This window comes from Suncus etruscus, chromosome 4 (genome assembly GCF_024139225.1).
Source record: "Suncus etruscus isolate mSunEtr1 chromosome 4, mSunEtr1.pri.cur, whole genome shotgun sequence".
Taxonomy (NCBI): domain Eukaryota; kingdom Metazoa; phylum Chordata; class Mammalia; order Eulipotyphla; family Soricidae; genus Suncus; species Suncus etruscus.
In genome coordinates, this window is record NC_064851.1 from 30538040 (window position 1) to 30552475 (window position 14436).

A 14436-nucleotide genomic window follows, 5' to 3' on the forward strand; every position below is an offset into this window, starting at 1 on the left:
TGAAAAACAAAACTCAAAACCGGGGCCGAAGAGATTTCTGCCTTGCATGCAGAAAGACAGATGTTCGTTCCCATATGGACACACACACATGCAGAAAGACAGATGTTCGTTCCCATATGGACACACACACACATATGCAGAAAGACAGATGTTCGTTCCCATATGGACACACACACACACACCAACCTGCCAGGAGCGATTTCTGAGTGTAGAGCCAGGAGTAACCCCTGAGCACTGCTGGGTGTGACCCAAAAACAACAACAACAACAAACTCAAAACCAAGCCAACATTTTGTACAATATGGGAAAATTCAGGAAAACACACTACACTTAAACAGAGTTTGAACCAGGCAAAGGTTTTATGGTTTACAGTTTCACAGGAATAAAGAGAAAAGGTGGAACTAAAAATCTGCAGTTCTCCATAAGCACATCTTTTCTAATTTAGTAGATATTTCATTGGCTGCTGAGCAGAAATATTATTGTTGTGTCCCACTGTTCCTTCAAGAGGTGAGGTTTTTCACCTTCAAAATTAATCACATATTTTTTTCACTTCTAGCTTTTTCTGTTTGTTTTTTGGGCCACACCCAGCAGTGCTCAGGAGTTACTCCTGGCTCTGTGCTCAGAAATCGCTCCTGGCAGGCACGAGAGACCACATGGGATGCCGGGATTCGAACCACTGTTGGTTCTGGGTTGGCTGCTTGCAAGGCAAACACCCTACCACTGTGCTATCTCTCTGGCCCTTACCTTTTTTTTATTAACTTTTTTCTATATTGATCAAACATTTTAGATTGATTCAGACACAGAAAGGTAAGTCTTCAAATGATAATCTACTTAGTTTTATCTGAAATGAACTACATTAAAACTCCTTAACATTCTGACTCTACTGAATTGAAACCCAACAGTTCTGAAGAAAAATAATATCAGAAAATTTTACTGTTCCTGGGGAAACTCATATTTTAAGCACTAGTTATGAAAGGAAAATGTATATAGAACATGTTGCAGTCTATCTTATTTTTAAATTTGCACAATTACGGAGAACTTCTACACACAAAGCAATTCAATTTATGAATTAGAATTCTTTTTTTTTTTTTTTTTTTTTTTTTTTGGTTTTTGGGCCACACCCAGCGGTGCTCAGGGGTTACTCCTGGCTGTCTGCTCAGAAATAGCTCCTGGCAGGCACGGGGGACCATATGGGTCACCGGGATTCGAACCAACCAGCTTTGGTCCTGGATCGGCTGCTTGCAAGGCAAACACCGCTGTGCTATCTCTCTGGGCCCGAATTAGAATTCTTATCTGTTCACAGTGAGTTTTAAACATCAGTTTGTTGGCTGGTTTCAATTTACTTAAGTTACAAATATTGAGAATAGTTGCTGTCATTCACAAGGTACTTAGTTAATTTTTGACTTTCGGATTACAGTTATGTACAAACACGTTTATTCTGGATATCAGCCCTTTATCTGATACGTTGAGTGAAAGGATTTTTTCCCAGTCAGTTAACTGTCTTCTTGTGTTATGTAGGGTTTCTTTTGCCATGCAGAAGCTTTTTAGTTTAATGTAGTCCCATTTGATTATGTTTGACGCTAAAGTTCTTGCCATTGGTGCTCCATCCTTGAAGACCTTTTTGATATAAAGGTCTTTGAGTTGATTTTTGTATAAGGAGTGAGGTATGGGTCAATTTTGAATTTCTTACATGTCGTTTTCCAGTTGTACCAACACCATTTGTTGAAAAGACTTTCTTTGTATGAACACATTTATATAACCATATATATTAAATCTATATTTATGAAAGGCACTTATTGTTTTGTTAAATTAATCTCCAGTTGGAATTAGATGAGCGTACATACACTTACATAAGAAAAAAAACTACTTTATTGCTCACTACCTCTCTTGGATTTTATGCTCAGAACTTTGGATCTTGGACCAAATGAGGATGCCAGGTTGCTTCAAAGAGTCCCCCATTCACAAAAAATCAAAGGCTGCTTTTTCCATCTAGAAAGCCTGATTATTTGATTTTGTCTTTAAATCTCCTCACGTCCTTGGACTTCGCAAAGGCTAAAACCACAGCATGTGATTCAGGCTGAGTGGCAATCAGAAGCTTTTTTTTTTTTTTTTTTGGTATTTAATTAAATAATTGAATCCTTGTATTTAAACCACGAAGCAAAACAAGAAGGGAGGTGTGGGATGGAAATAGAAACGGGGATATGGCCCAGCTCATGCTGCTGTCTGTGTGTGGGGAAGAAGGGTGGGAAACGTTATGACTCAGTACTGCACCCAGCCCCCATCTTTCCTCTAAAACTACAGCTTGGCTGAATTCATAAATCCCTTTGAAAAGCTTTCCACCTCCCAGCCCTCAGTAAATAGCAAGCATTGGTACCAGAGAGACAGTACACCATAAGGCACTTGCCTTGCATATAGTTGACCCTATTCACTCCCTGGCATTCCACAAGGTACCTCTAGCCTGCCAAGAGTGATCCCTGATCTCAGAGCCAGGAGTAAGCCCTGAGCACTGCCGAGCTTAAAACAAACAAAAGAAATAGCAAGTATCATCCTTTGCACAATATTATCCCTGTTTTACAAACAAGCCCTTGTTTGTTTTTTTTTTTTTATTTTTTTATAGGGCTTGGGGAGCTGCATCTGATTGTGTTCAGGGGAATCTTACATGCTAGGGATTCAAACCAGAGTCACAGAAGAAAGAACTGTATACACAGCACATGCCTTATTTTAAGAGTAACTATGACTCCTGCCCCCAGTTGCTTGTTCTTTTAACAAAGAATCGAATCCCAGATTCTTCACAAAGTTCAAATTGTGAGTGAGAAAATGGGCTCTGAGAGCATATTTCGACCCCATAACTGCTTTCTTCTGCCCAAGATCACATGGACAGTGCTGGGGAATGAGGTTGGCACAGTGCAGGGACAAATTAAACATCAAAGTGAGTTGCAACCTGTTGAGTATGTTGAGATCCCCATTAGTTTGGTCTATAAAGGAGAAAGGGAATAATTCTAGGAACAGAAAAGTTTCTGTAGTGAAAAAATGCATTTCCATCAGTCTAGAAAACATTCGGAGTAATGGTAATTCACATAACAAATTAAGTGATAATCAGTATCAAAAATGATGGTTTCAATAGATTGTACCACCTAACTTCCTGTAGTTACACTCTGATATTTGCATAGTGATAAAAAATATCCTTGATGACAAAGGTCTCAAAATTGGGAAGCAGAGTGATAGTACAAAAGTTAAGGTAATTACTTGTGGGGCCAGAATGATACCATGTGTTCTTGCCTTGCATGTGGCCAATAGGGTCCAATTTCCAGTGACCCCATATGGTTCCCTGAGTCTGTTGAGAATGATTCCTAAGCATAGAACCAGGAGTAAGCTTTGAGCACTGCTGGATGTGGCCCCAAACAACCCCCTCCCCAAATTATTGTTATACACTGCAAAACCCAGTACAATCCTAGAACCATTTAAGATCCCTGAGCAGGGCCAGATAAGCCAATACCTCCACACACATCAGTTTCTCAGAATGAGTCTGATGGTAGCAAGTACATGGGTTTGTGAAAGATATTACTGAATTATAGACATAAGGAAAGTTTATTAGGGAAGTAGGATGTTTACAGAAAGGGCAAGAGGATCTTTATTCCAGCTAGATAATCAAAATAAAGACAGTCTTATGCTTTCTCTAGGTTTATGTACTCTTTCTTTCATGTGGGGTCTTGGCCTGTGTGTGGGATGCTACTTTCATGACTTAGGCCAATAATTCAAGCTTGGGATATTTTTTAGAGTTTAGATGGTACCTTTATTCTTCTAGGAAGAATTTTGCAGAGTTGGTATAAATTAGCATCGTGGTCTTTTTTTGGGAACAAAAATAAACAAAGACCTCCTGAGGGGCAAGCACAGAAGCAAATCTTGCCTTTCTAGTTGCTAAGATTTATGACTTGTGTATCCTAGTGGGTTCCATGCTGGTTTCCTGCATTGTTTTTGTGTCTAAACAAGAAATTTGTTCATCACTGGTATTGTAAATGGTGTCATCTCATAACCTCAAAAATGGAAAGTGTTGTTCTCTGGTGCTCATCAAAGTCTGCAATACAAAGCAGTGGTAGGTCAGCAAGGTATAAAAAAAAAAACAGTAAAGAGGAATAGTGCAAAATACATGCACTTTGAGAGGTTCGAAGAATATAGCTGCGGGGCCCGCCCAGTGATTCCCGACTGTGAGTGTTGCCTGTGTGTGTTTTTCCACTGTCCTGTCTCCAAAACCTCTTGGGAGTGGGCTGGAAAGGGCCCAGAAAAATAGCACTCCCAGAGGCTCCAGAAGAGGCTCTTTCTACCCAATGAACCCCACCACAACAGGCAGAAAAAAATCACACTACAAGCGGGAAAATGGGGAAACCTCACAGGCAATCAACATGCACAGAGAATGAAGACGATAGCTCAGATGACCTAAAAAACTTCGACCATCTAATTAACCTCTCAGACAAGGAGTTTAGAATAGCAATATGGAAGATGTTTGTAGAACTCAAAGAAAGCATAGATCGATCTGATCAAAATACAAAGACAGAAATCAGAAAACTCCAAACTGAAAGAGCAGATCTGAAAAATACGGTAGCTGAACTGAAAAATTCAGTAGATGGCCTTGCCAGCAGGGTAAAAGCAGCTGAGGACAGACTTGGCGTGATGGAAGATGAGATACAGAAAAACTCAACACAGCAGAAGAAATTGGAAAAGAACCTTAAGACAAATGCTCAGGCAATAGAAAAAGTACTCAAGGAATGTGAACAGATGAAAATAGAAGTCTTTGATAAACTCAACAGAAACAACATAAGAATCATTGGAGTCCCAGAGACCCAGGTAGGAGATCTCCAGGAAGAATCAACTGTCAAAGACATTATCAAAGAGATACTCCCAGAGTTAAAGACTACATACAATCAAATCCTGCATGCCCGAAGAGAACCAGCTAAAAGAGACCCAAAGAAACACACCCCAAGACACATCCTCATCACAATGACAAATCCCACAGATAGAGATAGGATACTGAAAGCAGCAAGATCAAAAAGGGAAATTACATTCAAAGGAGCATCCCTAAGACTTACAGCAGACATGTCACAAGAAACTCTCAAGGCCAGAAGACAGTGGTGGGATACTGTGACAAGACTGAATGAAATGAATGCCTCACCAAGAATACTGCACTCGACTCACTTGACTCTCGTTCAGGTTTGAAGGAAGACTACATAGCTTCATGGATAAACAACAGCTCAGAAACTTCACAGATAAAAAACCAGCCTTAAAGGAAAAACTGAAAAGTCGACTTTAAGGCAAGAGAGACCAACAAACACAGCAAACTTATCTACAAAGATTACATTAAATCCTATGACAATTATCTCCCTCAATGTCAATGGAATAAATTCACCAATTAAAAGACACAGAGTGGCAAAATGGGTCAAAAAGATGAATCCAACCTTCTGCTGCCTACAAGAAACACACCTGAATAGTCAGAACAAACATAGACTCAAAATCAAAGGCTGGAGGAAAATCATCCAATCAAACAACACACTTAAAAAAGCTGGGGTGGCCATATTAATATCTGATGACACCAACTTTATACTCAGAAAAGTTGTAAGGGAAAAAGATGGACACTATGTACTAATCAAGGGATATGTGCAACAGGAAGAAATCAGACTATTAAACATATATGCACCCAATGAGAGACCAGCAAATTATCTAATACAATTGTTGACAAATCTGAAAGAAGACATCAATAATAACATAATAATTGTGGGAGACCTCCACACGGCCATGTCAAAACTTGATAGGACAACCAGACTGAAACCCAACAAAAACATACTAACCCTGAAGAGAGTAATGAAAGAATGAGGACTAGTAGATATATATAGGACACTCCACCCAAAAAAACCTGGATACACATTCTTCTCCAATGTACATGGGTCATTCTATAGGATAGACCACATGCTGACACATAAAACATACCTTCATAAAATCAAGAGGATAGAAATCTTGCAGGCTACCTTTGCTGACCACAAGGCTCTGAAATTAGATGTAAACGACAAAGCCACACAGAAGAAAAACTTTAACAATTGGAAATTAAACACCATGCTACTGAACAACCAGTGGGTCCAAGATGCAATCAAAGAGGAAATCAAAACTTTCCTGGAAACAAATGATAATGAAGACACAAACTGCCAGAATCTATGGGACACAGCAAAAGCGGTCCTGAGAAGAAAATTTATAGCTTTGCAAGCACACATCAGGAAGGAAGAAAGGGCATACCTGAATAACTTAATGACGCAGCTCATAAAATTAGAAAATGGCCAACAAAAGGAACCAAAAATAGGGAGACAGAAGGAAATAACAAAACTGAAGTGGAAATGAAGTGGAAAACCAAAAAACATTCTGAAAGATCAATGAAAGCAGATTTGTTCTTTGAAAAAATAAACAAGATTGATAGACCATTGGCAAAACTCACAAAGAAAGAGAGAGAGAAACCTGATAACCCGTATTAGAAATGAGAAGGGGGAGATCACGACAGATACTGCAGAGATCCAAAGGGTAATCAGAGACTACTTTGAGAAACTTTATGCTACTAAACATGATAACCTAGAAGAAATGGATAAATTCTTGGACATTTATAACCTTCCTCAATTAATTAAGGAGGATATAGCATATCTAAACACCCCCATCACTACTGAGGAAATTGAAACTAATCAAATATCTGCCTAAAAAGAAAAGCCCAGGCCCAGATGGATTAACTAATGAATTCTTTCAAACCTTTCAAGAGGAGCTACTACCAATTCTAGCCAGGCTCTTCCATGAAATTGAAAAAAACAGGAACACTCCCAAATGAACAAACTTCCCAATGAAGCCAACATTACCTTGATACCAAAACCAGACAGAGATGCTGCCAAAAAAGAAAATTACAGACCAATATCCCTGATGGATGCAGATGCAAAGATCTTCAAAAAAATCCTGGCAAATAGGATCCAATGCATCATCAAGAAGATCATACACTATGACCAAGTAGGTTTAATACCAGGAATGCAAGGATGGTTTAACATCCGTAAATCTATCAATATCATACACAACATCAACAACAAGAAAAAATAAAAATCACATGATCTTATCAATAGATGCAGAGAAAGCATTTGATAAGGTCCAACACCCATTCTTGATCAAAACTCTCAGCAAGATGGGAATGGAAGAAACCTTTCTCAATCTAGTTGAAGCCATCTACCACAAGCCAATGGCAAATATTATCCTCAATGGAGAAAAACTAAAAGCCTTTCCTCTAATTCTGGTACAAGACAAGGCTGTCCTCTCTCACCACTCCTATTCAACATAGTACTGGAAGTGCTTGCTATAGTGATCAGGCAAGAAAAAGATATCAAGGGAATCCAGATAGGAAAGGAAGAAGTCAAGCTCTCATTGGTTGCAGATGACATGATACTCTACTTAGAAAACCCCAAAGACTCTACCAAAAGCTTCTAGTAACAATAGACTCATATAGCATGGTGACAGGCTACAAAATTAACACACAAAAATCGATGGCCTTTTTATACACTAATAATGATAGGGAAGAGATGGACATCAGGAAGGCAATCCCATTCACATTAGTGCCACACAAACTCAAATATCTTGGAGTCAACTTGACCAAAGATGTGAAGGACCTATACAAAGAAAACTATAAAGCCCTGCTCCAAGAAATAAGAGAGGACACATGGAAATGGAAACACATACCGTGCTCATGGATTGGCAGGATTAACATCATTAAAATGGCAATACTCCCCAAAGCATTGTACAGATTTAATGCGATCCCTCTAAAGATACCCATGACATTCTTCAAAGAAGTGGATCAAACACTTATGAAGTTCATCTGGAACAATAAACACCCTCGAATAGCTAAAGCACTCCTAGGGAAAAGGAGTATGGGAGGCATTACTTTCCCCAACTTTAAACTACTACAAAGCAATAGTTATCAAAACAGCATGGTATTGGAATAAAGACAGACCCTCAGATCAGTGGAATAGGCTTCAGTTCTCAGACAATGTTCCCCAGACATACAATCACCTAATTTTTGACAAGGGAGCAAGAAATCCTAAGTGGAGCAGGGAAAACCTCTTCAACAAGTGGTGCTGGCAGAACTGGTTAGCCACTTGCAAAAAAGTGAACATAGACCCCCAGTTAACATCATGTACGAAGGTAAAATCCAAATGGACTAAAGACCTTGATATCAGACCTGATACCGTAAGGTATATAGAACAACACGTAGGTAAAACACTCCATGACATTGAGACTAAAGGCATCTTCAAGAGGAAACTACACTTTCCAAACAAGTGGAAGCAGAGATCAACAGATGGGAATACATTAAGCTGAGAAGCTTCTGCACCTCAAAAGAGATAGTGCCCAGGATACAAGAGCCACCCACCATGTGGGAGAAACTATTTACCCAATACCCATAAGATAAAGGGCTAATATCCAAAATATACAGGACACTGACAGAACTTTACAAGAAAAAAAATCTAATCCAATCAAAAAATGGGGAGAAGAAATGAACAGACACTTTGATAAAAAAAAGAAATACAAATGGCCAAAAGGCACATGAAAAAATGCTCCTCATCACTGATCATCAGGGAGATGCAAATCAAAACAACCATGAGATACCATCTCACGATACTAGAGATTGGCACACATCACAAAGAATGAGAACAATCAGTGCTGGTGGGGATGTGGAGAGAAAGGAACTCTTATTCACTGCTAGTGGGAATGCTGTCTAGTCCAACCTCTATGGAAAGTGATATGGAGATTCCTCCAAAACTACAAAATGAGCTCCCATATGATCCAGCTACACCACTCCTAGGAATATACCTTAGAAACACAAGAATCCAATACAAAAACCCCTTCCTCACGCCTATGTTTATTGCAGCACTATTCACAATAGCCAGGCTCTGGAAACAACCAAGATGCCCTTCACCAGACGAATGGCTAAAGAAACTGTGGTACATATACACAATGGAATATTATGCAGCCGTCAGGAGAGATGAAGTCATAAAATTTCTATACATGAATGTACATGGAGTCTATTATGCTTAGTGAAATAAGTCAGAGGGAGAGAGATGCAGAATAGTTTCACTCATCTGTGGGTCTTAAGAAAAATAAAAGTCATCTTTGCAACAATCCCGAGACAATGAGAGGAGGGCTGGAACTTCCAGCTCACTTCATGAAGCTCACCACAGAGTGGTGAGTGCAATTATAGAAATTACTACACTGAGAACTACCATAATCATATGAATGAATGAGGGAACTGGAAAGCCTGTCTAGAGTACAGGTGGGGGTGGGGTGGAATGGAGGGAGATTTGGGACACTAATGGTGGGAATGTTGCACTAGTGAGGGGGGGGGTGTTCTTTATGTGACTGAAACCTAATCACAATCATATTTGTAATTAAGATGTTTAAATAAATAAAAAAATACTAAAAAAAATTCAGTATGATCCTAAATTTCTACTATGATTCATTTAATTAAAAAAAAAAAAAAAGAATATAGCTGTGGTCTGCCCAAAAGTAGCAGAGCTGAAATTGAGTGGAAGTTCTCTATAAGTGTCTTTTAGATGATGAAAGTATGTGTGCAAACAAAGTTGAGTTGAACCAATCCCTTATTCTATTAAGTTGTTTCTTCTGGGGAAGACCCATTATATACTTGAGAAAGTGGGTTTTTTTGTTTGTTTTTGACAAGGGAAAAGCATTGGCTACTGGGCCTAATAACTTTACTTACAATTCCAGCTTCATTCCTTGCTACACCCATAAATTCAATCACCCAGCGATTTACAACTATTTGGGATAATATAATGTAGTCGACAAATAATAATTTTGGAGTCAAGACCTGGATTTGAAACAGGTCTTGCCAAGTACTTAAAAACTGAAAATGGGGCCAGAGTAACAGCACAGAGGTAGGGTATTTGCCTTGCACACTACTGACCTGGATTCAATCCCCAGCAATCCATATGGTCCCCCGAGCCTGCTAAGAGTGATTTCTTCTAGGAGCACTGAACCAGGAGTAACCCGAGTGTTGCCGGGTGTGACACCCCCCCCTCAAAAAAAAAGCTGAAAAACATTCAGAGCCTCCATTCTATCATTTCTGTAAAAAGAAGAATAACACTGTCTCCTAATATTACTGTTAGGATTACCTAGATATTTAAAATGTACTTATGCTGACTTCATGGTTTTCTTTCTTTTCAGTGCTGATGATTCTTTTTCCTCATGAAGTTTCTCTGCTCTCCCAAGTGGCCCCTTTAGCCATAGCAAATCATAGCACTGACTCTCATTGGGCTTGGCATTGCCAGTGCATCACACATTGCAGGAAATGTTTGTTTGCTGACAGGAAAAGGAGAGGTAAAGCAATAAGAAATGTGTGGAGGAATATAAGCATGGCAAAATTCCTATCCCAAAGGTGGAGAGCCTCTAACTGGAATAGACACTTGCTGTATTGACTTCTGCAAATTTGTCCTTTTCGTAAACAAATCTTTATAAGGATAGGGCAACAACTCTTTTCAAGTTTTAATTTGTCTTTCCCTTATTTTGAGTATACATACCATAGATACAAGAGACTGTATGATAAGTGTGTTGGCGCTACGGACAATGTCTTGGATCTAACGATAACTTGCCTGAGGCCTAGAGCTGGTCTTATGCCAGGAAACTTCAGGGGTAGGATCTCTTTGTATTTAGGCAAAGGTTATTCCTTTCCATGCCTCTCATATTTTGGTGGGCCTATGCAAACAACAATTGCCACTCTAACACCATTTTTACTGTGCTCCTTTGACTCTAATCCTTAAAACGCACCCACTTAAAATTTGAGGTTAACTTAAGCTAATATGCATGTACATGGAAATGTAAAAAATACTATGCCTCTAATGTTTAAGGAGTTACTTAAGTTTGATGGCTTTAGATTGCCTTGTGTGCTGTTAAGAAATATTATAATGTGCTACAATCTGGGAACTTGAGGGACAAAGTAATTGCACATGGATTCTGTTTTATTTATCTTGACTTTCTTTGGTGAAAGTTCAAAGTTAAGATATCAGCAAGGGGACTTCTTCTGAGAATTATGTTATGGGTGATTGTCCTTCCACTGTAACTTTACCTTATCCTCCTTCTTTGCATCTTTTGTTCTCATAATCCAAAATAAAAGAATTATTATTATTTATGCCTTTTAAAATAGTTGGGTGGGTGTTAACTCTAGGGCACCACTTTGGTCTGTGACTTAGGACTCACAGTACTTAAGTTAGAAAGGGTAAAAAAGGAGTAATGATGATAGGAGTTAAAGAAGTTAAAGAGAAATATGAACTTATAAAGGGGTATGCAAAAGGGCAGAGTACAAAATGGATATTCTGCATACATAAAAATATAATTCAATGATAGTGAGTACTATTAATGTTTCTTATGAGAGTACTATTAATGTTTCTTGTGAGAGTACTATTAATGTCTCTTGTGCGCACGGGGGCGATAGCCCCCACACGATTTTGAAAATGTAGACTGGATAGAGATTACCAGTGCCAGCCAAACCTCCTCCTGCTAGACTCCCGGCTCCCAGGAAGGAGAGATCCTTCAAGAAGCTGGGAGACCAGAAGTTCAGAGCCCCACCCAGACCCTCCCTAAGGAGCTGCATGGATAGTGGGGGAAGGCCTAGGGTACCTTCAAGCTCCACCAAGGGACCCAACTCACCGGCTTGCCCAGGCGTGTGGCCCGGGGAAGCCCTGGAGATCTGGAGCAAGGCGGTAGAGGGCTGCTGGGGTTACCCAAGTCCCGCACCCCCACTAGGCCTGGTCAAGCAGACCTCTAGTATGGCGGGGGCCTGCCAAACCTCCTCCTGCTAGACTCCCGGCTCTCAGGAAGCGACAAATCTTCTTGATGCTTAAGTTTGCTCCAGTCAAGTCTATTGATGCGTTTTTTTTGAGCTCCCTGAACATTTTCCATAATTCTACTCTAAACTTCTTATTTGAGAGGATATCTAGCTGTTTCCTACTTTTTTTTTTTGTTTCCTACTTTTTAGATTATTAGAGGAGCCATCTTGTTTTCTGTAAATATTGGGATGTATTGCAAAATTACTCCATTGGTAAGGCTGTAGATTGCTTCTTAAAATGTGCAGAAATGGAATTCAGGGGTTACAAGATAAGCGCAGCCGTGGAACAAAGCGGAGCGGCCGCACTTTTTGGTGTGGGTCCTGGAGAGATTATAGTCCTTGATGTGTCTAGGCTGGCTCAGCAGAAAAGAGGCAGAGAGCATGGCCACCATTCTTTATAAGTCTCTGGGTACCTAATCACACGGCAGGAATTGGCCCCACATTTGTTGGGTGGGGACATCTTACCAGGTTTGGGTCCTGGAGAGGTTATAGTCCTTGGAGTCTCTAGGCAGGCTCAGCAGAAAAGAGGCAGAGAGCATGGCCACCGTACTTTATAAGTTTTTGGGTACCCAATCACACGGCAGGAATTGGCCCCACATTTGTTGGGTGGGGACATCTTACCAGGTGTGGGTCCTGGAGAGGTTATAGTCCTTGTAGTCTCTAGGCAGGCTCAGCAGAAAAGAGCACTCCAGTCTTTCTATAATCCCTAACACCATTCTACAAAAGAGCACCTGTTTTTTATTGGGGGGGGGGGATCACTAGGTACACAACAAAGCTGAGATAAAGTACAGTCCCTATAGTTTCTCTGATATACCATACAATAGTGCATTTGTGGTATCACTGAACTTAAACACTGAACTAAAACATTGTCTACCCTCAAAGTCCAGTTTTTTAGGGTTATTCTTATATTGTTTTGCTGTTATAGTATCATAAAATAATCACTTAGTATAAATCTCAGGTTATCTATTCATTTCTCTCCCTAATTCCTAATCATTTTACTGACTTCATAGTTTTGGTTATCTTAATAACCGAAGTTAATAACCCATGTTATCTTTGGGCCAGATAACTCAATGGACTTGAGCAAATGTTTTGTATCCAGTAGGCCCCAGTACACTCCCTGGTACAATATGGTATTCCAGCACTGCCATAAGTGCTCACTCAACACCAAGCCAGGAATCATCCTTGAACCACTCAGCACTGTGGCCAATTCTCCCTTGTCTTGGAAAAATGCCGTCTTTTCACTGACATGCATGTGTTTCTTTTGTGTCATAAAAAAACTTGATAGCTCAGTTCTTTAGGTGATGAATTATATTGGTTCAATTCCTGTTAATTATAAAAAAGCTACTAAAAACATCCTTATATAGGTTTTGGTATGAACCTGAATTTACAACTCCTGTTGATATATAACACGGAAAACTGCTCAAATGCGTGTTAAAGAGTCTAGATTTCTAAGAAAATACCAACCTACCTTCCAGTGTGGTTGAAGTTTTGCATCTCCATCAGAAAGGAATGAGGATGTTTTATCATTCCTTACATTTGGTCTTGTCAGTTTCAGATTCTGACTATTCTACAGGTAGTGATAATGTTGTTGTCTAAGCATCTAGTATTTAAAACTATTTTTTTCTTATAGAAAGGGGAATTTTGTTCTTTTATTTGGAAAACTCTTAAGTAATCACTACTTAAAACATCCATGATAATATATCTGACTACTCTCTTTTCTATGTAGGTAAATGCAGAAGGAACATCAGAGGAAGTCTTTCTTCAACTCTGCAAAGCTATTGACTCTATTTTCTGAAGACAAAGATGCATGTTAAGGAGACTGGCGACAGAAAAATATTAAAAGGCTCATTCCTTATTTAATATGTTTCAAATTAAACCTTACCCCTTTTGTGTCCCTCCCCATCCACCCCAATCTTGAAGTTATTTACTTCCCAGCTTGAATTATTCAAGAGGTGTCTGGAGCTGCGCATGGTATCTTTGGTATTTGCCAACCTTTTCTGCATAATTCGAAGAGGTGTCTGCATTCACAGTATATACTCTTTCCCATCATATATGGCTGCATCTCATAACTAGGATAGTATGTGAAGTTATGCAATACCAGTCTATCAGTCTTAGCCTCAGAATTTGATAGAGCCTGGGCATTTGGTTGTTATCAAATTAGGAGTTGGCTTCCTAACTCTCCATCATCCCTTCCTTACTCCCTCAAGACTAAAATGCTATTATTGCCTGACAAAGGACATTAGTATGAGATGGGCATAAGTATGTTACTCTGGTAGGTCTCTCTGTAACCACAGAAATGGGGCCATTAATTGCGATTTTAAGAAACAGTAAGATTTGAAATAAAATTTAATATAAAATTGTAAAGCTTTCCCAAGAGAGCAAAACCCAAACTAGTCACCGATAACACTATTCATTTTTGAGATTGGTTACTTGGAATACTGTCCTAATAGCTAAAAGAATAAACTGGAGAAGTTGTCTACTTACTATAGTTTCTTCTAACTGTGATGTTGCCAGTTCAGCAAATATAAATACCAAGACCAA

General features: G+C 39.3%; 1 protein-coding gene across 2 annotated transcripts in view; it reads left to right on the forward strand.

Moving 5' to 3' along the window:
• Nucleotides 1-14436, forward strand: part of AK5 (adenylate kinase 5) — a 283479-nt gene extending 269043 nt beyond the window's left edge. For both annotated transcript variants that reach the window (XM_049771780.1, XM_049771781.1), the window contains one exon: nt 13622-14436. In XM_049771780.1, coding sequence (XP_049627737.1) covers nt 13622-13690 — 69 coding nt within the window. In that variant the 3' untranslated portion in view covers nt 13691-14436. The remainder of the gene's footprint in view (nt 1-13621) is intronic.